At 40.2% G+C, this 26,171-nt stretch overlaps 1 protein-coding gene and 1 long non-coding RNA gene across 2 annotated transcripts in view; both read right to left on the reverse strand.

Moving 5' to 3' along the window:
- The window catches only part of SHROOM2 (shroom family member 2), a 122,813-nt gene that overhangs the window by 17,688 nt on the left and 78,954 nt on the right, over positions 1–26,171 (reverse strand). The window contains 3 exon segments of the mRNA XM_032679295.1: positions 374–1,123; positions 18,292–18,395; positions 20,332–22,960. Of these exon segments, the coding sequence (XP_032535186.1) occupies positions 374–1,123; positions 18,292–18,395; positions 20,332–22,960 (3,483 nt within the window).
- Positions 2,712–8,267, reverse strand: LOC116782541. The gene is made up of 3 exons (XR_004355252.1): positions 7,979–8,267; positions 2,969–3,029; positions 2,712–2,726 (listed from the first exon to the last, which is right to left on the reverse strand). It is a non-coding gene; the product is annotated as an uncharacterized LOC116782541 (long non-coding RNA).

Below are 26,171 nucleotides of genomic sequence, written 5' to 3' on the forward strand. Positions count from 1 at the left end.
TTCCCACATCTGCTTTGTCCCTACATGGATTCATATTTATATACAGACTCGGGTAGGGGAAATGATAACAGGTAATCTTCTGATTTTGCCTGGACTTACAGTGGAAAATCCTTTAGAATCCCCCCCTTGCATTTTCTACTATCAGCTGTAACAAATGAGCAGCAGCAGTCAACCAAAGAAACCATGAACCAGTTGAAGGACATAAATGGCATCAAATGCAATTTCACACAAGTCTTTGGTCTCTTTAGGACATGCTGCAATGGCTCACACAATGAACTTGAAGGATGTGTAAAGAAAACGAACAGACAACCATTAATGAGGTCTAACTGGCCAAAAAGTGTTAATAAAACAATAAAGGAGTTACATCTAGTACCTGGCTGGGTTGTCATCCTGTACAGACACAGGAGGTTTATCAGTGAGCTTCTGTGGTGCAAACTGGGGAGAAGGGGACCTTGATGACTCCATACCAGGATTTTGAAGATACCGATACTTGGAAGACTCAGACCTAAGGTTAGTTTTTTCTTCTAAGTGCTGACAAACATTCTCTGTGGATGACACTTGCTGGAGCTGCTGTGGGTTAGCACTTTTCAGTTTTCCATTGAAAGCTGCAGGACTCTGAGAGAGAGAGGATTGACTGGCAAAGACTTCAGCAGAGCTGGGGGATGAGGACAGAAAGGGCTGGCTGGCTGCTGCCAGCAGAGATTCAGAAGAGGTGCCAAGCGATGGTGCGGAATTATCTGGTCGCCTGTATTTATCTATTTTAGGTGGTGGTGGCCTCTGAGGAGCAGGTCCACGCTTCTTGTTCAGCAGCAACGGCTCTATCCTATGGTTTTCCTCTCCTTTGCCCCGGGACAGATAGGAGTGGTTCTCGTTCAAGGTCTGTGGCTCAGAGCAGGTGAGATGAGGCAGGCTATGATCTTTGCTCTTCTCGCTCACGTTTTCCTGAGAGTATCGGTAATCACTGGGCAATGTCCCAGACCTGCCCCGACTCTCATGAGGCAGAACTGCAGGTTCTTGCACATGCAAAGGTCTGACAGATGCCTTCCACGTGTGGCCTAAATTCTGGTCCAGTTGATCCCTCTTCTCTTGTGAGTTTTCCCTTAGGGCCCCAGTGTCAGCTTGCCTAGAGAAAAGAACACATTGTTAGTATGCTGATGATTTACTTCCTTCAGAGCAAGGCCACCACTCCAACTCAGGAAGTTTGAACACCAAGATCACATCCAACATTTAACACCAATTCCTCCAATCTGTGGTAATTGTACAGCACAAAAACATCCTCTCATGTATGGGAACACACAGTGTACCTAATCTAATGTGATGAGTCTAAACATAATGTCAGGCTAAATTAGGGTATGGAGCACCACAGGACGCGACACAACCTTCAGGTAACCTGAGGCGCTGCAGTGTGCATGGCTTAGTCAAATGCACAGCACACCTCCTGTGGCACAGTCAAATGTCCAAATGTTGGCACAAAATAAAGCTGTCTCCAGAAGAGAAATCCTAATACTAAAATTTAATTCTTTTTTTGCTCCGGAGTCAGTAACAAAGTGTGGAAAACAAACTTCTTACCTAAGTGCAAAATTAATTACTCCAGTGTAATTTTTAATGTGAATTGAATATCATGAACTTTAATTATGAATCTGGAGGTTGAATTTTTGTATAACTGCTAAAAAATGAAACAAGTGCAAACAAAATGTTTGCTAAAGCTAAAAAACTGGAAAATGGAAAATGAGTATTTCCTGAAACTAAGGCAGAAAAGGAAATTTAGAAAAGATAGTATTTTCCTTATTTTAAACTTGAACCTCTTTTACCCTGTCAGCACAAATGACAAACAATAGCCAAAAAGGCCTTATCTTAAAAATACTTTTGGGTTTATTCTAATTTTACACTCTCTACTTCTCTAGTCAGGAAACAGGCTTTTGCAGCTCCAGGCTTGTACTTTGCCACAAAACAGGTAGTACATTTGTGCTCACCAGATAAAGACAAATTGGGAAAGAAACAGAAGTTGGTTCAGACAATTTCAAGTCATCTGACAAATTCAGAGTCAATTCTGTTTTACAAATCAGTATTTATTGAATCCTATTTTAACACTAGAGGAAGGACAGTTTTGTGCAGTAAAAAATTATATAAACGGCCATAAAGACAACACTATTCAGATTTGGTTGTGTGGCATTTAAAGAGTCAGCTGGTTTCCCCTAGTGAGTTCAATGTAAACAGAACCAGGCCTGTAAATAGCTCCACTAATTTTAATGGAAATATTTACCAGATGAAGATTACAGATGAAATATTGTGTTAGAATCAGCATTTTTCATTGTCAACATAACCCATGAAGAGTACAATTTTCTTCTAGTTAACCCATGCAAAAATTCTTCAGGCCTCCCTATTCATCTTCACATCCATAAGCCATAACATAAGGCAGGGTAACAGATGCACTCATGTGCACAGAAGAATCAAGGGCATGGCACGAAATGTCTCAAAGACATCAATCACATGCATTACTTCAGCCAATTTGCAAAGTATATTATGAATTTTGCATGCACATTGGGAGTGGGAGTGCTGGTGGAAGCAAACAGGACAGAGTACACCACTGATCTGACACATCTGCATATCCAAAACATGTAACCAATATATTGGTACATACATATATATATATACATAAATATATATATAATATTACCCTGGCTCAGAAGCAATGAATGCTTCAGTAGTCCTGTCACCTTCCAAAACTGAGCAAAAGGAAATAAAGAATTACAGCAGAGAGAAATTCAGAGATGCCACATTTGCAAACATGGAGATTCAATTCAGAGATTACACAGGTGTCTTCATATAGCTTCCACAAAATTAATCAAAAGTTTTGCAGTGCCACAGATAACGGGTCTGAGGAAAAGTGGTAGCTACATTCAACACTGTGAGTGGGTCCTCATGCAAAACATGCTTATCACATTATTTTGGAGAGATTCAAGCTTACTGTCCAGAAAGGAGGAAAAGAAAGCAAGCTTCAAGCCCCAGGAGAACACAGTGGCAAGAACCTGTAAAGGTGTTACATTATTATCAATACCAAGAAGTCCACTAAGCTGCTTTACATCTGTTGGTGCATCATGTAATGTGCCCAGAATACAGCTGGTTTGGAAATGAGGCTCATAGGATTATGCAAGGATAACATACCACTGAAAGGAATTTATCATTTATTACCAAGCATCACAAAGTGAGAGAGACAGAACAGTTTTAAGTAATCTGAAAATATGACAATTGACTTAATTACTATTTTCATTCTAGATAACAAACCAGTCAACATCAAAACCATTAAACTCTTAGTCATCTTCAAACCCAAACCTCCCCCATCCCCATAATACAATGCCACAATTTCCCAAATGCAAGAGCCTTTGTGAAGCAACAGAACTGGGAAAGCTCACACCACATTCTCCACCCTTGGCACGCCACGACATTACAGCTTTGACTGTCAGACAACTTACACCGCTCAGCCTGGACTGCAAAGGAACTGTAATTAAGAGTCTTTGTTGATACAAAGTGGTATTCACGAAGGGTGAGTCTAGTACTGGAGTCTAACATGAACCTTTTTTACTGCATCTGCTTTAGGTATTTAGCTATAGGAGCCTCCATATCTAAATGGTGGAGGGCAGAAAACCAATGTATGCTTTTAACTGAGAAGAAGGCATTGCTTCATTACACAAACCAGTCCTCCACATTTTTGAGAATCTCTCATTTAGAAGAGGGCTCAGCATTCCCAGAGGGGGTCTGTGTGGAGAGACAAGAGGCTCTGCACTCATGGGCCAGGTAAGCATGGGAAGAGCTCTGCTCTGTAGCTCACACGTTTCACACAATGGCCTCAGTCACCCAGTACACCACCACCACTTCCTGCCATGGGGGTGGGAATGTGCATCTCCAGACTGGCACCAAGTATCTCCTATCTAAATGGACAAGTACATCTCTCTGTTTCCTTCTGGCTCCATTAGCCTGGGGCATACATGCTCAAGATCGCAATGTAAAGGCCAAAAGAACACTAAGCTGGGAAAAAACCCCTCCAAAGTCTCATCCCCAGTCTGTACACTCCCAGGCTCCCAAGCAATAATACAACAGGTTATTCTAACAAACCAGAGACAGGTAACAGTAATGTAAGCTTTTACATGAAAGTTAAACTATATATATGTACCTATACACACACACGTTAATAGGAGCCTGCCAGTGGAGTCAATGAGCAATTACAAAAATGAATCATTATGTATAGATGCCTATCAGAAGAATAACATTTTTGGTTGCCATAAAAAACAACCCCAAACCACTTCCTTCATTTGCCCCATACTCAGGATTTGACTAAATCTAGACAGAGGTAGAATTATTTGATTGAATGTCATACCTCAATAAATGAAAGTGACTTCAATCAACTATATGTGTCTGATTCTTATCTGTCTGATTTACAATTTCTTGACAATGCTTCAGGCCAACCCAAACAGTGCCACAAGACACTCCAACTTCAAAATAGTAGACTAGATAAGCTTTGCAAAAATGCATTAGCCAACATTTGAAAAATGTATCATTTGTTAAAGACCTGACCCCTGTGCAAAAGTTTCACCATAAAACATAAGTACAGTTATGTAAGCAACAATGTGTCCTGCACTAACTCACTGGCAAAAGAGAGCAAATGGAGTGGTTGTTTCTCATTTAACTTAAATTCCTTCTCAAGAACTACAAGCTACATTGGAAAAAGGCCTTCATCTTCATACCTGAGTATGACTCCTCCATAAAAGTCCTCACCATACAATAACAAAAACGCCCTCAAAATCAAGGCCAAAGTTTTGCAGTCTCTTTAGAGTGACCTCATGCAGGTATTTTGCCAGAAGAGGTTGTCTCCTTGTTAGGCCATTTTGAGTTTTGTCTTCCCACTCTCCCCATTGTACTAGCAGTACAACTGTACAGCCCCATATAAAACTGGATCAAGGACCTGACCTGGCTTGAAACAGATAATTATATGGCTTAAAGCAATTGTGAAATACTGTCTTTGCATATGACAAAATCCTGTTCATGGGCACAATCCTTGCCAATATGTTACTTTTTCAGCTATAAACTTTATGTGTTGAAACTACGTTTTCATTGTGTATTTGCCTGGCACTTGGCACAGTGGGATCCAAAAGCACTTCTGCAATGGTCCGCAAAAATGGGTAGTTCCTTCTAAACAGTATAGGTCTGCTTGAAACAACAACATAGGTTTTCCTACAATTTCAGAAACTTTAAAGATTCAAAGGCATCAGTTCCCCTAAGAGGTGGCAGCTGGAAGCCAAGTGGGATATGCTGGGCTATCTCAGGTCTCACTAGACACCTGTGTTTAGCCAACTGTTCAGCCAACTTAGAATCACACTCAAGTTCTCTACGGATAATAACTTGAGTCAGCACTTCACTTGCATGTAGACATCTCACTTTTATTAGGCATCTCAATCCTCATCTGAGTCCCACATGTCTTTTTCTTTAGAGGCTCCAGGACCCCAAAGGTTTTGAAGCCCTTAAATTGGCTTCAATATTGCAATGCCAAGGAGACACTGACAGCACACAATGTAGAAACCCAATACTGGGGTAATTATGTTACCAGTGGTTCATTTTTCTGATGAACACTCTATCTACTATCACTACTGAGCCAGTACAGCACACACTACTCATCAGGTAGTGACACATGAAGCATATTCCAAAGATTCTAAATGATAACTTGGGCTGTGAAACTAGTTAGAAATCTTCAAAGACAAATGCAAAGAATAAAGGACCCTCTATAAACCAGGTAATTTAATGACCATGATGGCTGTACCCTAACAGTCATGCACAGCACATAAGCCACTACAAGAAGTAGAGTTGTTCACTGCCTTGGTCTGAAGAGACAGATGATGGCAACTACCATCCGAGATGCACTACTGAAGCAAACGGTCCTAAACCCAAAGCATGTGCTAAGATGAAAACAATAATGAATGCTGAATGATGAGAGAATGCTTTCTCTCAAGAAAGAAAGAAAGAAAAAAGGCCTGATATACTTCAGAAGACAACTGAAGGTACAAAACCAGCAAGATATTTCACAAAGTACATCCCATGGCACATCACTGTTACACCACAACACGTTTATCATGATGCGAGTCTTGGTTTTCAGTTCTGTCTGTGAATGCCTGTTAACATTATCTGCCTCAATGGCAGCTCTCTGTTTAGTCAGTTACACTAAATACAGCTTAGTTGTTGCACCCAATGTGATAAAGCAAAGTGTCACTCTAGCTTAACAACCCCTGCATTATCACCTGGCTTTATCACAGACCGAAATATGATAACAGACGCTGCTTGCCAGTCCATCAATCCCACCAGAATTTCTCTCCTCTCCTGCCTGCATGGCAACATACACATGGCAATGTTTTCATCTCTCATTCTCTCTCTCTAAAAATGTTACCCCTCTCCCCATGAAAATCAGAAATAAATTCAACAGACCCACTCTAATTCAGCAGTACCTAAACAAAGTTATGTTGATGGATAGATGTAGGTCAGTCAGTCATGGATAACAGCAAAAGGCATGGACTCACAATAAAAATCAAATCCAATTAAAATTAAATTTCTTAGAGCAGCACAGGGGCCTTTATGCAGAAGGGAAGAATCTTGTGGGAAAGGGTAGAGGGAGGGATGTTTTCCTTTCCTTAGTTCAGAACACAAAGCCCCTCCTCCATTCTGTTACACATCAAAAATAAATGATAAAAGATAAAGCAAGTAGGAATACAGCCATAAAAATTATCTATTGCATGCCTGTCCTAGCACACAGGGGATTACCTGCATGGAATTAAAATGACTTCTACTCACTTAAGTCAACCAGTTAATGTGTTCTGTACTTACACATTGAATTCAATCATCATAATATCCCAACAGTATAACGAGAGCCATCATATTACACAAATGGCAACCATTGCAGAGACAAAAGACAATACTTTCCAACACTGCTAACAAGGAAATCACAGTCGCATTAAAAAAAGGTCAAAGAAGAATGATTGTTTTATCAATTTACTAAAAAACCCCCTACATTCCAGCCGTCATTCCTTTGATTCTTTTCATCTATTTTTTTTCCTCATATGCTGTGGCTATTTCTTGTTGCTATTGCTACTGAAAACAGCTGCTTGCAGCTGAACAAAAATTAGGTAACAGAAGAAAAGCTATAAAATAAAACACTGTGAATAACAGCTAGGTCACCTGGGTTTCTCAGGCAGGCACAAAATGAACACAGCTCATCTCTAAAGGAAAAAAAATCCTAAACCAGTTATTTAAATTAATTAGCATGCATATGCACACATTTCAATAGCCATCTTTTCACTCAAGAGCCACACTCACCGCTTGCTTCCAACAGTCACATCCAATTCTCTTACACTCCCAGCTAATAGCTCCTGCTGCTGTGGAAAAGGTCTTCGTGCAAGCCTGCACTCACAGTAACAGGCTTGCCAGGAAAATAACAAGATGAAAAGCTCTCGCACCACCCCTAGCCGAGAGGAACCCCGAGCCTGGCACCCTGAGCCACAACAACGGCACTGCAGCCCTCAGTCCAGAAAACAAGTATTTTCGAAAGGCACTGCCTTCTAATTCCAGTGTGCATGATGCCAACTGTGAAAACAAAAGCTGCTAAAAACAGCGCGTGTGTGCGAGCGTATGCACACAGAGCATCTTAGCTGGTTTTAACTCACGTTTTTTCCCCCTATTCTCCCAACCCATCAGCAAACAGAGCAGTCGATTACACTAGGCAAAATAAAATCTTGTACCACGCATTGCATCGTTTCTAATTTGCTACCATAGCTTCTGCTGATAGGGACAGAAGATGCAGCCTGTGCTCAAAGACCTGAAGAACAAAAGAAATACTGTATGAATTAATACTGCTAATTTCTGTTCAGAGCTGACCAAAAAAGGTAAATAAGGCACACACTTCTCTCACGCTTTAACACTAAAGACAAGACAATCTTACCAGGATTTACAGCTTTTTACCCATATTCACTGGATATCTGAGCTTTGCATCCTTGCAAACGTGCCAGCCAGTTTGAAAGCCTCGCAGAACTGAATCTGTCTCAACCTCTGCGTCTCATTTACTGTAACACAGAGGATTTTCAAAGCCATGCCTCACAACAGCTGGCTTGTTTTTGCCTGCTTCCTATGATTGACAAGTTCATACAAGCTCCGTCAACTTTAACCTTGATAAGTGAAGGCTTAGTCTGTATTGTATGTTACATCACCAGAAACTTCTGACCTCAGGGAAAAGATCTCAGAGACTTCAAAGCTTTTCCTTTCCACCACCCCCACCCCTGGATTTGGTTATTAAAAAAAAAAAAAAACCAACCATAAAATTTAAAAGTCCTTTATTTTTAAGGGTTTTTCTTCTCATTTGTGAAAATCTGCATTTCCGCAGCTACCGCTCTGCAAGTTTTAAATATTTACAATGATTTTAAAAGCTCAGTGTGTTACTAGGCTCTTTTCTGAACAATGTTCAAATAACCAAGCCTTTAATTTTAGAGAAGAGTCTTCATCAACAGCCCTCCAGCTTCAATTTTTTTGCATGTGTTGTGTGTACAGGCATTCTCTCTTGCAGGAGATTCTGCAGGGAAAGAACTAAATGCTTTCATGCTCCATGAGCAAATTGCCACCCCCACGCTCCATCTTTAGAAACCAAAAGCATCGTGGCCTTCAGAGCAAAGCTCAAGATCCTCTATTTTTTCTGCAAGAACACACTAAAGACTTAATAGAGAAGCTGTGGATGAGGCTTTAATATGTATTAAAAGATCATTTTAAAGATGACTACTTTAAGAGGAAAATGTTATTTAAACTGCATGCAAAATAACAGAGCAGTTAATAACCTCCTTTAAAATTTTTCTGCCTCCCAAAGCTGCCTATTTGATTTCAAGAGAGAGAGAGAATGACTTAAAGAAAACACACCCGTTTACACAATACAACACAACTGGTTAACAGACTGTAGCAAGTCTGGTTGGCCTATGAAGAGAAATGGAAGTTATAGCTGTCATGTTACTTTTTAGCACAAAACTTCGCTCAAATTTACTGCCATAAACAGCCTCCTGCGTGACAGCAAATCAAACCATGCTGCCTAAGGGCTTATAGCAGAAAGTGAACATTTCACAGGCTAGCTTTAGTACCAGAACACCATAAAGCCACTCCATATGTCAGAAACACTACAGACTGCTCCACTGAGGAGACAAATCAGTCACCTATTTCCAATGATGCCTTTCATCAAATAAGGGAAATAAAATCTACAATACATCAGCACATGATGCTTGTATGACCAACTACAGGAGACTATACCTTACATTATGCCTTATCTCCCTACTCAAATGTATCATTAACAGGGTCATAAGAATATAGCTGACTTTCAAGCAATGCAACAAAAAAGTACGTCTTTAGATGGTTTTCATTCTAATCATCTTTACAGGGAAAGCAGTAAAATCAAACCAGAACACAAAAATGAACTACTCTTGTTTCTCTCTCCACAAACTTTTTTGTGTGCTGTTCCTTTCACTCAGTCCCAATTTCAGTAGCTTCAGAATCATGTTTAGGACTTCTTCCAGCTTCTCGTTCTTGGAAACACATTTAGGGGCAGGGGGAATAAACTTCTATAAGAAGAAACTACTCTCCAACACTTCCTTTTATCAGCCCATGATGGCCTCATATACCCCCAGCTGTCACTGCATGCACAGTGGAGAACAGATGTGCCAGGAGCAATTAAGCAAAAGTAACTTTACTCCGTAATAGGAAGCTGGAAGTAGAAAAAAGGGGATCTATGAGGTGGGGTGGCCACCTTCAAGTTTAGAAATGGGTATTCAAAATTCAGCTAACAAAGGTAGAGGGAGAATCCACACTTTCAAGGGTGCAGAGAATGAGCAAATTGAATGGAGGAGAAACAGGGTTGCATTACTGTAGCTACTGTAAACCAAGCACAGGCTTTGGAGGCAGTCCAGCACCCATTTAATGAGATCCAGCAGCTGCTGGTAAGCCAGAGTGGAGCATTACACCAACCTGCAGGATGAACACCTGACAGCCCCTGGGATGAGTGCTGCCAGGAGACTGAGGAATGGGGAGGCAATGGCAGGAGCCTGCAAGTTTTAACACTCTCATTGTAGCCGCAAACCAACCCCAAATCCTGAATAATGCATTTGTGATGCTTCGAAGAACCACACATCTCTCAGCTCAAGCAGTCTGAAGTTTTTAAAACGGACAACAAGAGAAGAAAAAAGACTTCAAGTGGGACAATATATCATGTGACCTTCTGCCTTGACCCTGAGGCATGAGAAGAATCTGGTCCAAAACTTTGCTACTTGGAGAATACCCTGTGCCAGTGGCTATATGTATTTAGATAAATCGTTCTTGAAAGATCAAGCATCCACACTGTGGTATTTCATTTTGAAAAGGGCATTACATACATGAGATGAATATTTTTAAAAGAAGAAGCCAGATGGTATAATGCTAAGAGATAACATGCAACTGAAGATACAATATATGAAACTCAGGGAAAATGTGTAACACTTACCAAAACACCCGACCACTCTTTTCTTTCCCACTTGCTGTTCCCTCCAAAGGTTGAATTAAATAGCAATTAAAAGGACATCCACCAATGAACTAAAGTCCTACCCAAATGAGGAAAATCCACAACTAATCAAACTAATCTAGCAAACCAGATATATAAACAAATAAGATAAAAAAAAAGCTTAAGAAAAAAAAAAGAAAAAGCTGACGTACAAATTCCTAAGGGTGTTAGAACAAAAAAAAAAGAAAAAGAAAAAAACCACTGTTTCAAACACAGGTATCTGTTTCAAACAGACTATAGGGACAAAAGTACAGTTGTAAGAATACAAAGCAAATAAGGCCACAGCAAAAAACAGACATGGACTCCCCTTCACACCTCCATGAGCAAAGAATGGCCTATGCAGGAATCATTCTCACATGCTGCACACCACTGAAAGTGGGTAGTCATGATTTACCTGGACTATATGATAATTACCCGAAACTTCCATATGAAATTGCTGAAATAGTAGCTGTGACGCACAACTGATACTTGGGCAACTGCTTGAGTAAAGTGACACCTGCAATGTTTGGGGAGGGAAGGTGTGAGGGTGCTGAAGAGACAGAATGAAAGAAAGGAAGAATAAAAATATTCATTATGAATCTTCAGAACTTCAGAACCATAAGCTTAACACCTAAATTAAGGAAAGAAGTAGAATTTTTATAAAGAGATTCAGCAGCTGCACTAACTAGTGCATAAAAATGACGAAGAATAATTTGGGTTAGTGCAGAAAAGTTGGATGCATTAATAATCTTAGAGTCACTACACATATAGATAAGAGTGATCTGGATGACAGAGACTTCAGATTTTAGATGAAATTAAAATTTTTTCCTCATCAGAGATTTTTAAAATTTCACTGTCATGAGATAAGTCCTCATTTGCCTCATCACATCATTCACAGAACTGGTTCGATCCAGACGATTACAAAAGGGTGAAAAACAAGCTGGAAAGAGGTTGCGCTATGAGAAAATTATTCTGAGTAATAAAGACACAAAACTAACGAGTTTCTATCATTGAACAAATGGGCCATAAAACAGTAGATGAAATTCAGATTTAATAAATGCAAAGTAACCCACAGACAGCTTTTCCTGTACTTCACCCACAGATACAATGCTGTATAACTGAAATGACTGCTATGCAGGAATGAAAAGCTGAATTTAACAAACTGTTCTGTGAACATATAATCTCTCTACTTCACAGCAGTAAAAAAAAACCAAAACCAACCAACACCCCTAAAAATAAAACAAAGCTGAAAGATGGACAGACTAACAGAGGCTGGACAAGATACCCAGCAGTATTGGCTCCTCCTTTGCCCTGGTTTTATGGTTTTATGTTCCCCAAGCAGTCTCCTACTGGTTCAGTCAGGAAAGAAAACCCTGCCTAGGCAGACTTTGGTCTGCGTCTTAAGCATCAACATCCATCAACTTCCATCATGTACCAGTGATTCACATGTTACACTGTCTCAAAGCATGATATTTATTTAACTACTGTTATTAGTCAGTCACATAGAGCTAGTACTTACGAAAGACAGTAGTTCATGGCAAGAAACTTGTACTATTTACAAGTACTCACAGAAATCTAAGGAAGATGAAAGCTGACAGGGTACTTCTCATATATGAATAGATGCTGTTGGACTCTCTTCTCTGTATCCATAGGAAGAGCCACAGTAGTATTTTCCCATTTTCAGAATAGAAACTTTGTAACAGCCCAGACTGTATTGCATCATGTGCCAGATGACACATACAATGACATAACTGGAAAAAAAATTATCTGAAAAGATGCCTTAATAATCCTTATCTCATAAGAAATGTTAAGGACATGGACTGCTGGAACCACGTCAGAGGAGGCCAGGAACACCTCTCCTCTGAAGACAGGATGAGAGAGTGGGATTGTTCAGCCTGGAGAAGAGAAGGCTCATGGAGACCTTATTGCAGCCTTCCAGTACCTAAGGGGCCTACAACAAACGTGGAGAGGGACTTTTTACAAGAGTGTGTAGTCATAGGACAAGGGGTAATGGTTTTAAACTGAGAAGGAGAGATTTAGAATAGGATTTTAGGAAGAAATTTTTTACTGTGAGGGTGGTGAGGTATGGGTACAGGTTGCCCAGAGAAGTTGTCGATGCCCCATCCCCAGAAGTGTCAAGATCAGGTTGGATAGGCCTTTGGAAGTGGAAGGTCTAGTGGAAGATATTCTTGTCCATGGCAGGGGAGTTGGAACTACATTAGTCTTTAAGGTCCCTTCCAACTCAAGCCACTCTATGATTCTAATGTAAACAAAAAGGGTTTCAGGAGCTCACATACTTGAAGTCTTTATTAATAGCTAAGAGCCTGTGAACATGGACATTGGCTCTTCTGCAATTCCTTCAGATGACAACAAATAGCTGCACACAACTTACTGGAAAGGGAAAACTGCAATTTTTAAATTTTTTTTATTACCAACTTTATGCAAGAAGACATTTTCACATGCAAATTCATTACTGTTAGCAATTCAGATATCTGAAGCATCACTTCAATCAAACTGGTATGTTCTGGCTACACAAAAAGTGTTTTCTTCTCCCTTTAAATCAAAACTAACTTTCCTCAAACAAGAGCACTTAAACATTTAAATAGTCCTTATTTTACTAAAACTGATTTAAAAAAGACAACACTTCACTTTAAAAGCTCTTGAATAAAATGAACATAGAAATTGACAGTACACTGCATATTAGCTAAAAAAATTATGCATTTTTATACTTTATTTTCTACAAAATAGTACTTGTTAGGTCATTCCATACTTAACAAGTTGATATTTATTTGCTCTAGAAGAATTAATGTGAAAAATTACATCAGTTGTAGGTGAAGTGTAGAGAATTTAGACTTTTTTCGCAACATAAAATATTGAAGGTTGTTAACAAACGCATGAAATGTTTGCTAAAGTAATTTTTTCACTGATTTCTAAAGAAGCAGTTGCACAAGATCATATTATTTTCTTCCTCACGAGGAAAAGGGAAGAGGGGAAAAACATTTTCCTTACATAGTTCTGGCAATGTCTTTGTAAGTCCTGCAATGACTGAGACATACTTGCCTAGCAATGTTCATTCCAGAAGAACTTCTCAATTCGACTGTAACAATGTATATAAAGTAAATGACATAAATGAGTAAAGTAACCTCATGAAGTTCAACAAGGCCAAGTGCCAGGTCATGCACCTGAGTCAGGGCAATCCCAAGCACAGGTACAAGCTGAGAATGGATCAAGACTAGCCCTGGAGAGAAAGCCTTGGGGATGTTTCTGGATGAAAAGCTCAATAACGACTCTGCAATGTGCACTCCCAGCCCAGGAAGCCAAACGTGCCCTGGGCTGCATCACCAGCAGCGTGGCCAGCAGAGTAAGGGAGGGGATTCTTCCCATCTACTCTGCTTCTGTGAAAATCTATCTTGATTTCTGCATCCAGCTCTAGGGTCCTCAATGGAAGAAAGACATGGACCCGTTGGAATGAGTCCAGAGGAGGGCCACTAAGTTGATCAGAGGGCTGGAACACCTTTCCATTGAGGACAGGCTCAGAGAGCTGGGACTGTTCAGCCGGAAAAGAGAAGGCTCAGGAGAACCTTACAGCAGCCTTCTGCTACGTAAAGGGGGCTACAAGAACACTGGAGAGGGACTTTTCACAATGTTATGTAGAGATAGGACAAGGGGGTATGGCCTTAAACTGAAGGAGGGCAGGTTTAGATTAGAAATCAGGAAGAAATTCTGTACTGTGAGAGTGGTGAGACACTGGAACAGGTTATCCAGAGAGGCTATGGACTCCCCATCCCTGCAGGTGTCAAAGACCAGGCTGGACAGGGCTCTGAGTACCCTGGACTAGTGGAAGGTCCCCTGCCCATGGCAGGAGGGTTGGAACTAGATGATCTCTAAGGTCCCTTCCAACCTGAACCATTCTAGGATTCTGTAATTCTAAATAAAGAAGACAAGTTTAGAATAGCTGTGTAACAGAATGCCTGCAAGCAGAGTTCTGATTAACTATTTAAGAAAATGGCCTTTTTGCTACATATAAAACCCCCCAACCCTTCAAGTCTTGCATTTCAGTAGCTAAATTCCCAGTTAAGCTGATACTAACACTGTACATTGGTACTATATTAATTTGACACCACAGTGGAAAAAACAAAAACAACCAACCGAAATACAGAATTTAAAGCTACTGGAGTTATGAAAAACTGTGTAGTTCCTAAGAATATTTCCAATCTCTAATTTATTTTCAAATGTCTATTTTACACCATCTATCACTGTAAACATGAGAAACTAATTTGTCCAAGTGTGTATTGTGGATTGTTGGGCAGTTTTTCCCCACTGCTAGTTAGTCCTCATAGATATGTAGCCCTGACACCTATAATGGTAACAAACGAGAAAAAACTAAGAGAAATAACTATCAAAACATGCATGTATATTTTATGTGGGTGTACATACATCCATATATGCATGATATATATAAACACAACGTAAATGGACTATTAGCCATTTGTAAATTCTTTTCCATTTGACTCGATTCAGAAGACATAAGATCATTCATGCTCCTGTGTTGCCGAAGGTCCTCTTTCTTCCTTTCACAATAATTTGCTGCTGCATCACCTGGTAAGCATGAAGCCTAGATATTCCCAGGTCTTGAAAACTCAGTTTCCTTATGAAAAGCCTAATAAAGAACTTGGGAATCCCTCCATAGGCTCCTGTTTCTGGTTTGTCAAAGATTTTCCTAAAATATTACACTTGGGCATCTAGGTCAACTTAAGCATTAAGAATATATTTTACTTTGGTTTTGTATGGTAAAGGCTGTTCCTCTGCCTTCAAGAACTCAACTCAAACAGGAGTAACTACTAAGGTATGAAAGAACTGAAAGAAACATTTTGCAGTGTTTAATTACAGTTGAGTCATGCCATGGTCCTACATTTGACATGTACACGATCTTGGATTTGACACCTATTAAATGCTGAAATACTTTCTGTGACCTGTGATCTCATATATCCTTTTTCACTTTTTGAAATTATGTAACTTTAACAGACATCACAGGGACAAATTAATAGAGGTAGAAGTCAAATATTCTTAGAAGCTAAACAAAAGCAACTACTGTAAACATCTCTAGTCACAGATGGCAATCTTAAGAATTAGATCATAAAGCACGATTCTTTTGATGCAGAATGACTTTTACATGTGCATGTCATACTGCTGGAAGCCAGAGGCTACTGGTCAGAGCACGCATTTTCGTCTTTTCCTTTTGAATGTCTGTGTCAGTTAAGAAATTGTGAAGACTTCTATAACCAGTAAAAGTCATTTTACAAATGCAGAAAGAGAGTGTTTAAAGAAGCACAGACTTTACATCTGTAAAAAGGTAAGCTTTTCTAACTAATCTGAAACAGAAAGAGTAGCATCATTAAAAGTGAAAAAGCACTAATTTTTGTTTTACAGATCAGTAGAATAGTATAATGCTTTTAAGCCATCCTAAAGTTAAGAACATACAGAGAATCACATCAAACCTCAGTATAAAAATACTCATGTTAGATGACTCGTGGTACCCCTGCAAGTTCATAACAAGAGTGTTTTGGCTTTTGCATGGGAGATGATAATGGCTGCTATGGACCAGTACTTCCTCTTCCCATAAAAATAATACCCTAAACTATTAAATAGTATAGTTTAGAAGAACATGTTGTAGCTGTTCTAAAAAGAGAGATGAAACAACCTGAATCCATTGGAAAGCACTCAGTAACCTCAGAGAGGAAAAAGAGAGCTCAAAGATGAGGGAGGTTCACAAATAATCTTCATCAACTCAACCCCTCTACATCTAACCCCCACAAATGCTGAAGGGCCGCTCCCATGTCCAGCCTGGTCACACTGGTTTTGGTAGTACAAAGGCAACCATAGCACACAGGCCTCAGTAGCACAAAATAACAGCTGCCAGCAATTTATTCCAAACCCAGACTTTAAAGGAAAATATTAAATATGACTACAGAGAAGACCTTAGGTTTGGTTACTATTCAAGTTCTAGAACATACCATGAATTAGATAGATTTTCTAGCCATTTGCAGATTGCTAGCTTCTAAAAATAGAAAACCAAATGCCTTTAGGGCAGCTCAAAAATCATAAAATCAATTCACGTCATCCTGAGTCTGGCTCCTTTTGAGCACAAGAATGCCTTGTTAAAAAAGGAACACATGGAAATGTATATTCTTTCCTATAGGGCAGCCATTTATCATCAGATGGTGGTAGTTCACAACATGGGAATTAAATGCCCAAATGAGGGATTCTATTTTGTTGGCTTTTTGAAGACAGAAGGCATATCACCCTTCTGCATATCAGTGTTAAGGGAAAGACTGTGAGAGAGACCATTTTACAAAACCTGCTCTACTGCAGTAAAATGGCCAAATACTACATCTGAAACTGTATGTCAAAATATAATTTAAAAAAAAAAAATGTTGTTGCACCTGGTGCCCAGTCATGTGATTTTCATGGATTCTGTGATCATAAAGCAAAAATTGTGCTGCACAAACACTGTTAAAATGCTGGCGTAGGAGTATTATTCGCATGCTTTTGTGACTCGGCTTCAGCACCGGTGGAGGGAAATCATTTTACTTGTCAAGAGACGCTGCCTGCCTACAGCAGCTTGTCTGCTCCCGGCTCGTTGTGCTGCCACCTCCCCCTCCCTCCAGCCCATCACCCTCCACACGCCTGCGCACACGTTCACACCCTCCTGGGCTATTCATTTTGAAATCACTATGGTAAGTACAAAGGGCTACAAAAAAATTAGAAAAACTAGCAGATGGTCTCTTCATCTGAGCCACAAGCAATGCAAAATTCAATCGTAAAAACCCACAAATAAATACTAATTTTTTTACAAGATTTTACAGTCACGATTACAGTTTGTGTTTACTACAGTTCATAATTTCCTCTCCCCTTGAGAGATTAATGTCACTTCCAGAACCAAGGAAAGCCCACAGAAGTTCTTTTTCCTATACTTGTGTTCTTTCTGTTACAAAACTCGGAGCTGTCAGAGCTGGTGACAGCAGTGTGTGACAACCTCAGCTCAGCTGCCACACGCCACTTCAGCAGCCGCAGCATCAGCGATTGCTGAAATCACTGCTTACACCACAAAGGGCCAGGAGGGGGCAACCCCCTACATGGTAGTCAAAGGATTTTAACTACATTGTACATGCAGCTCCTACATTTGAAAAGGGTCTGAAAACACTGTACAGTTTTAATTAAAGATAAAGTAACAGAGAAAATTGGAGCCGATCAAACGGGAAAACAAATTTTTGTGGCTTCTATTCATGTACTGTATTTTGTAAAGGCACAAGAAAAGTCCAGCTTACAGCACTACTGTGTTACAGTACCATGCTGTCTTTGCCAAGGATAATACAGGAAAATTTTTTAGGAAACCTCAAGTCATTCCCCACAAAACCTGTAACTATTCTTTCGTGCACACAAGTAAGAATCATCTACCTCTGAACAAAGTGTAATATGCTCAGCACTCGACAGTTTCTTCAGGTTCACACTACAGTCCCCAGAAATTTGGTCCCAGTATTAATTCTATCATGCACATTGAAGTATGTGAAGAGAAGGAGTGAAACAAGGGGAAAAGGCATTGCAGAAACTCTGAAATCATCACAGCAAAACTTCCAGTTTGGGCCAGGAAAAGATCAGATCAGAGCTGTCAAAAATACATCTTTTAAAGACAGAAATTAAGAAATACTCACCTTACAGTGCAGTTCCTTTCATCCAGTTTGTTGACTTTAGAGAAAATACACTCCCCATCTTCCTTTAAATCCTCTGCTTGCCTCCTTAGTTCAACTGAAACTTCCTAGAAGTGGTTTATAGTACAAGTAAGAGACCAAGTCATCGTGTTTCAGACTCTTGAAAAATCTATGATTATGGAACCTCTTATTTGTGGGTTTGCTCTGTTTGAATATACATGAAGTCAACAGCACAGCATGTTTGAAGCTTGTTTGGTTTTAAGCAGTTCAGTATGCTCTGTGACCTCTTGCACAGCACTCCCAACCTGGCTGTGCTCAGGTTACTGCTCTGCTGATCTACAGAAGAGCTGAACATTTATATAAATGTTTGCAACTTCCATTTGGTAAAGACAAAAAAATAAAAAAAAAGAGGGAAAGAAGTTACAGAAGAGCCGCTCACATTTTAGAAGATGCAAGTACGCACTAGCTTTTGGATCCCCGTGCGTGTACTTTAGTTTCTCAGTAAAACACACAACATTGCTGTTCCAGAATGTTATTATCTCACTATCTTCAAACAACCCCACCCAAAGCATAGCTTTGCATTACAAACACTGAACCTACAGGAAATTTAACTGCGCATTAGCAATGGAATAATCTGAATCATATATGCAAAACAACATCTTTATTTACTTGTCTGTTATAAGTACCTTCAATGCACTTACCACCATATTTTCCAGGTGCCTAAACAGGTGTCTGCTTTTTGCCCCAGGAGGCCTATACTGAACTTAAAGGCACTGACTAATAAACCAGAAATGCATACAAGGAATAGATGATATGATTTTTCTGCTGGGTAGGCAATTATTTAATAATTTAGTGAATTTAATTTTCAAAATAACTTCCAGGTGAATATTTTCAGTGGTTGGAATCTCTACCCTAATAAATTATCTGCATAATTAAGTCTGCACATAGAGTTCAAAAATAACTTTTGCAAAACTTAAAGACATAAAAAACTTACAGAAGGACAGTTCACAACTTTTAGAGATCAACATTTTTGTTTCTTCTTGAGGTATTCTCGTTCTACTCCATGTCTACACGCACACACACACAGGTGATGTGTGTATGCATGCAATGTTTTTAGCAACAGGGGAAAAAATGAGGAAAAAATAATATACACAACTGCATTGCTTCTAGTCTTTTCTTGCATAAGGCAAAGTTCAACACAAGTTGAACACACTCTGACTCCTTAGAGGTATCAGACAATCTTGTAGCAGCTTGAACAACATCTTTTAACAGAGAACTAAAGAAACTTGGTTTCTCTGTTTACTTGCAGTGCCACCTGCCAACCATTCCCTGGCCTGCTCAGTTAAAAATTAACTTAATATTTACTTGCAAGTTGAACAGACATTTGACAACTCTCTAAGGAATAAATGTATACATCTTAAATCAAGCAAACTGACATAAAACAAAACACTAAGCAGTTTCATTTGTTGCTGTAGTGTAGCTTTACAATTAACAGGTATATTTATAATCTCTAAACTTTATTAGACAGACATTTTATCCTATGTAGCTTTTGCAGCAAGCAAATTTAGAAGAATAAATCCATGGAAACTATTAGACCATTAACAAAATTGGACAAAAGTAGATATTATTTCCCTTTGCAACATTTTTCTTCATAGTTTCAGAGAACTGAAAACCTTAAAATAGGGAAGTCAGTTACACCAATGAAAAAAAAACTATGGGTGAAGATTGCTTTGATCCTCCTACATCTCTACTGTAAAAAAAAGGATATTATTGAATCAACCACATTGTTTTCTTCCTTCTGGCTACAATATACAAGAAATTACTTGATCCAATTGCTCTTGTGCAGTAAAATATTTGATATTCCTCATTTTACTTAGGAGAGCTACCCATAAAATTTATTCCTTTACTGACCAAAGGCAAACCCCATACTACATTGTATTCCTAAACTGGAAATTTTCATAAAAATTCTCTTCCCCCCTCTACTCCTCTCCTGTCCCCCACTGCCTTAGGCAATTTAAAGGATAATGCAAAAGACACTTGTACCTGTTTGTAGAAATCAGTGGAAGGGGATGATCTAGACCTCTCATGGGTGTATTGGGATTTCCCATGTTGTTCATGGCCTGCATCAAGGATGTTATCAGCCGAATGGTACCTTCCTGAGTTCCTTGGTTCTATTGGCTTCCGCTGCTCCTTCCATGATGCCTCATACTCTGCAAAGGTTCCCAGGCGCTGTGGCTGTGCAGATTTTACAATCCTATCAGCAGCTTTATTGCTGCTGCTGTGGTGAATACTATCCTTTGAAGCATGAGCAGTTTCAAGTCCAGCAGAGGCCACCCGACCCCTTCTCTCATACCACAACTCCTCTCCCTCTTGTCCACCACGAGTTTTCCTCTCAGGCTGTCCCTCTGCTAGACCATGGGCAACTAGTTTCTGTGATGATTTTCTAAATGCAGGTTTACTTGTTTCTTCAAAAAATTTCCACCTGTCTGCAAATGAGCCCAGGGCTTCTTCTGGTATATCTGGATGACAATGAGCATGGTACTCATCCTCTGACATCCCCACCTCATTCATCTTCTCTGGTTCAGAGTAAGACTTCAGTTTTTGCTCTGTTGTGAACCTCTTCCTGGCTCCAATGCGAGAAACATGATGAGTGCCACTCCCTGAAGGGTTCGGTTTAGCTTGTGTAGCCTCGAAGAATCCAGACACATCTTCAGAAACCAAAGCCAATAACGAAGAGTTGTGACTACTGCTTTTCCGCTCAGGTGACCGGGGGAGATATTCAGCAGGGTTGGGCTCCAAGTCCCGACGTTTGAAGGATGTCGCCCTCAGAACCCTGGCCTGAGCTTCCTTGAGGTGATCTTTGTAGGTGCTGGTAAAGTTTGTGTCTGGGGAGGTGGTGACATTCCCTGCTGAATCTGGTTTCCAGGTCTCATTGCACTCCTCTGCTTCAGATGACCCTACTAATGTAGCAGTACTTCTACTTTTCTGCAGCTTTGCTCTTCTCATTTGGATCTCATTTCTCAGGGTTGTTGCAAAACGATCACTCCTTCGTGCCTGTTTAGACAAGTGAGTGTCAAATGGGGCCTGTCGTTCTGTTACCACTTCTGGGTTGCTGTCAGACTGCTTTTTCCCTTCCTGAGCTAAAGAGTGCAACATTGGGGTCTTCTGAGGAGAAATCTTGCTACTCTCATCTTTACCCCACCTAAAATCTTTCTGAGCAGATCTGTTTTCAGTGGTAAGGACACAACTCTTTACATACTCCTGCTGACCATGCCTAGTTTCACTTTCCTCAAAGCTGCTCTCACAGTTTTTCTTTTGTCCAGACTTTTCAGTATGATTGGGTTTTTTAGCTTCTTCTGTTACATCCCGCTCTCTGTCCATTGGGTAATGACTACTGTTCTCATACCTTTTCAGTGAAGATTCAATAGACTGTTGAGGTAGATAGTATTTTGGGGTTTGGGCCATTGTGATAACTGCAGGATTTTCATGAGGTCCAAGCGATACATCAGTTCCCACCGCAGGTTTCCAGCTGTCATCCTTGAGTTGTAGTGGCTTTGAGCTTCCCTGAGCAGGATGTTTTGCTGTCACACAATAATATCGACTCTGTCCAGTGTTGTCCACCTTCTGTTCAGCAGCACTGTTCAAAGAGGCAGTGTTGAGCAGGTTGGCTTGGTTTGGACTGTAGCCATGAAAATGATCTGTAGATAACTCTTGAATGCCACTGTAGGACAGATAATGTTGCTGATCTTTAGGTGCAGCTAAGATTCTTGCACTGTGATAAAAAGTGCTTTCATCGCTGTACTGGTGCTGGTGGTGGTAACTGTAAGCAGGTTGTGCAAACCGAACGTCGGTGCTGGACAAGGATGACTGCAGTCTGTTCACAGGTCCTGCATTACTACTGTACCTTTCACCAGTTGAAGAAAAAGCATGTTCTGAACTGAGATCAGATTTATAATTTGAGCTGCTGATCCTCCTGTCACATGCTCTGGAGAGCCGCCGCTGCTGCTCCACAGTTTCCAAACTCCAGTCGTTCCTGGGCTGAGATTGGTTCAGGGCTGTAAAGTGCTGCGTGCTGGCACCCTCTGAGTACACAGGGCCATGGGCTTTCTCATGGCCTTTGATAGCAGCAAAGCTGTCACTACGAAGAGGTGGGGGTGGGGGGGGAGGAGATGAAGACTTCTTCTTATCAGGAACATACCAGACAGGTCCAAAACTGGATCTTCCAGAGCTAGTGAGCTTGCTATCTGGGTGTTCCTCTATTCTAGGACTTTTGTTGTTCTCATATTGAATGGGAGCTGGCAAATACCCAGGTTTATCCTCTGTTCCACTGCTGTCATTCAAAAACTGGCCAGACTTGCTTCCATGCTTAGCAGTCTCCCAATGGCCCACTTTGTATAGCATGTTCTCTGTCGAAGAAGTGTCTGCATTGGACAGAGTGTGATCAGGGGTGCTAGAACTCGTGGAGAAAGACCCATAGGCTGAATCCCGCTTACTCTGACTCCCTAGATGATCAATGCTACTATTAGACCTTGCAGAAGAAAGTCTTCCATACTGGGTTACTTGTGGAGTGTGGTCCCAGCTGTCCATACTTCCCAAAGAGCTGAATTGGTCAGAAGTGCGATATAGACTTGACTGATCCCACGAGTTTGACAGGTCATGAGAAGAACAACTACTGTAGGAAATGAAAAAAAGCATCAAAATAAATAAACCAGTCAAAAAATGTCACAACTTAAATATAGCCACCTATTTTAACACCATTGGTTAAGATCCATCTGCACAGGAGTTAAGGACAAACAATCTAATAAAACTGAAAGTTTGAACAAAAAGTCAGGGTTTCAACTTTATACTCTGTCACTGATTCAAAGTTGAAACCTTAGTAACTAACTTAACTTCTCTATGTAAGTTCACTAGTAAGTAATATGCATTTATCTTCTTGAAGGTTTCCCTCTCCCTCTGCAACATGTTGATTTTGCTGACTTTGCTTTTAGAAAAGTATAGTTTGAGCTCCATTAGCTCCCTCTTTCCCAGGACAAACACCAGCTTATTTTCCAGGCACCCCAATTCTTCCAGCTATTAACATACTTCCATCTTCATCTCTGTAAATGTCACTCTAAATGTCTTCAGCCCATAAAGTTATTCCCTTGTTACAAAGTTATTCCCATAAAGTTAAATCCAAATTTGCCTGTTCATTTGATATTCTAACTTTTGAGCGGAGGTTCACTAAATACATTTGTCTCAACCACCACCACTCCAGTTGTGAGCCTGCACATGCACCTTATCAGTGTGGTTTCAAACCAGTCTCAGGTGGACGCCCTCACAACAATGTCATTCAATTCTACCCAGTTCCACAACACTGACAGGAAAACTTCTGGCGAAGATAGTAGAGCAACATAAGCTCTGCATGGCCAACCTTATACTTCTGACCTTCCTTCAAGAACCCTTACTACCACCGGTTTCTCCCTGACACTCTTTCATCTATAGAAACATCATCTTTGACACTGTACTTTCTCTGAGTCTTTTACCAAGGACACTATTCTAAAATCTTGCTGCTTCTCATACTTTTCTACCCAACGAGTTTTCCATTTTCTTTCATTTCTTTTCTCTCTCACAGCATCCATATCCCATCAACCCAACACACTGATGCTGAGACAACCGTCTTCCCAATTATTCTCATCACATCTCCCTGTTTGAACTTCAGTGGCAGTTCCTCCTGCTTTTATGTACCAAATTCAAATTCTCGCCCTTGCATGCAAAGCCCCTTGGTCGAAATTCCCAGAATTATTCTACTTCCCTACAGCTATAATTACATGAAGCATCTATCAAATTCTGTGCAGTAAAGAGGTCTGTGAAAGCTAGCAATGACAATAGATTAGTCCACATAAAAAATACAAAGAGTTATATAGATATTTTCTTCTGTCAAAAATATTGCAAAGGTCAACTCGACAGTTCTTTGGAATTCAGTACTAACAGCAGAATTGCTTTCCCCCTCTATTACTACAGCCTTTTAAATTTTTTTTTAATATAATGTGGTCAAACCCAATGTATATGAAATAAGAGAAGATATACTTTATGCTTATATTTTAAAAGCATTTTATTATCAAAATACACTAGCATTGGCCTCCTCTTGTGGGGTTTTTTGTTTTTTCATTAATTTATTTTCAGCATTTAAAACATCTAGCTGAATCCCTAAAAAGGTCTTAAATGTCATCTTAGGTTGATACAGTGTTTCATGCAAAAAGTATCTTGGTCATTACTAGGATTTCCTTTGCCAATGAATAATGCAAGCCAGATATTACTAAGAATTGTTGATATTTTCCTACCCTCTTCAGTACTAAGGAAATTACAGAACTGTTAAGGTTGAAAAAGACCCTTAGGATCATAAAATACAACCAGATACTTGGCATTGATTAAAATAAAGATAACACTTGTGCAGGAAAGACTCGATTTACAAATTACAGGTCTCATGTAAATCTGCTGGTATCACATGTGCAGCAGAGATCATCAGCATAATAGGTCAAAGCCCTGCTAGAAAATGCCTAATGGAAATCCAGCAGATGCAACAAATACTTTAAAGGAAGGACAGGCAGATTTCTGATGGCATGTTACTGCAAAGCATGGCCTCATGCAGGGCAATCCTCCTATGAACCCTGACATGGAAGTCAAAAAGCCAATTCTCTGCCTGAGCCTGGCATTCCAGGATACCCTTCTCTCAACAGCTTTTTTAGAGTGGATTCACAAGAGCATTGTGGATTCACACTGCTGGTCGAAGTTTGCCAAGTGAAATCCAGAAATAATCTACAAACACCATCCTTGGCCACTTTGGTCAATAAGCACCCCTCCCAACCTGGGGCATGAGTTTCTGCTTCTGGGTCCTTACACAGCAATAACAACATCTCAGTAAATCAGACCACATTCAACTGCATGGGATTACAAATCAGATGTACCTGATCCCAACTGCCCCAAAACCTTCTCAAAGCATACTTGCCTCACAGCCACACCAGTAAGGCAAGAACGAAGTAAAATAGGTTGTTGGCTGCAACTGCACAGCCAAGGGCACTGAAAAAACCAAAGCCTGTAGGGTCCTCTATTATAGTATATCCTACTGGAAGAAAATGCAGGGTTTAAACTTTCAACTTAAAGAGAGTTCATAGACACACCTTCCAGGAAAATGCACTTGGCCTTAGTTTAGGATGGGCCTGTTTAGTCTTAGTTTAGTCTGTGTCCCTGTCATTAAGGTATGACCTCTGTGAAGAAGACAAAAGACTCACAGAGGGAAATGAAGACACCAAAAACGTTACAAGTTTTATCTCTCTAGCCCTGCATGAGAGGCACCTAGACCTAGCCTAGTGCTCCCAAGATAGCTTACAGTTTTTGAATTAAAGTCACATGATAAAAACCCCCCACATATAATGCTGGATGTGGAGGGTTGGGCTCCAGAACTATCCTCTCTCCTATATACAGGTTCCTCTGTTTTGCCTGTCTTCCTCTAACTTCACGCACCTTCTCCAAGGTTCAAATTCACCAGGCTGCCAAAAAAATCCAAATCACCAAAACCAATCAATCAACAACAAAAAAACCCCCAAACCAAATCAAATTGCCTACTTAAATCTTGCACCTACCTAGAAAGTGAGGACAAACTTCAGGGGGCTGTTTTGGCCAGCTGTGCCCCACTCCACCAACACAGAAAATCCAGGTATATCCTGCTTGGAAGAGTGCGAAAGCATCTCTCCCCCTGAATGAACTCTCCATGTTTTACAAGTGATTTAGTGAATTTTCACACTCACAGAGAAAATGCAGGCAGGTACATTCAGAGGAGATTTTAGGCTGTGAATACCAGTCTCAGATGCTTAGCTCAAGGAAGGACATCAAATTCCAGAAACAGC

The sequence above is a fragment of the Chiroxiphia lanceolata genome, chromosome 2, assembly GCF_009829145.1.
Source record: "Chiroxiphia lanceolata isolate bChiLan1 chromosome 2, bChiLan1.pri, whole genome shotgun sequence".
Taxonomy (NCBI): Eukaryota; Metazoa; Chordata; class Aves; order Passeriformes; family Pipridae; genus Chiroxiphia; species Chiroxiphia lanceolata.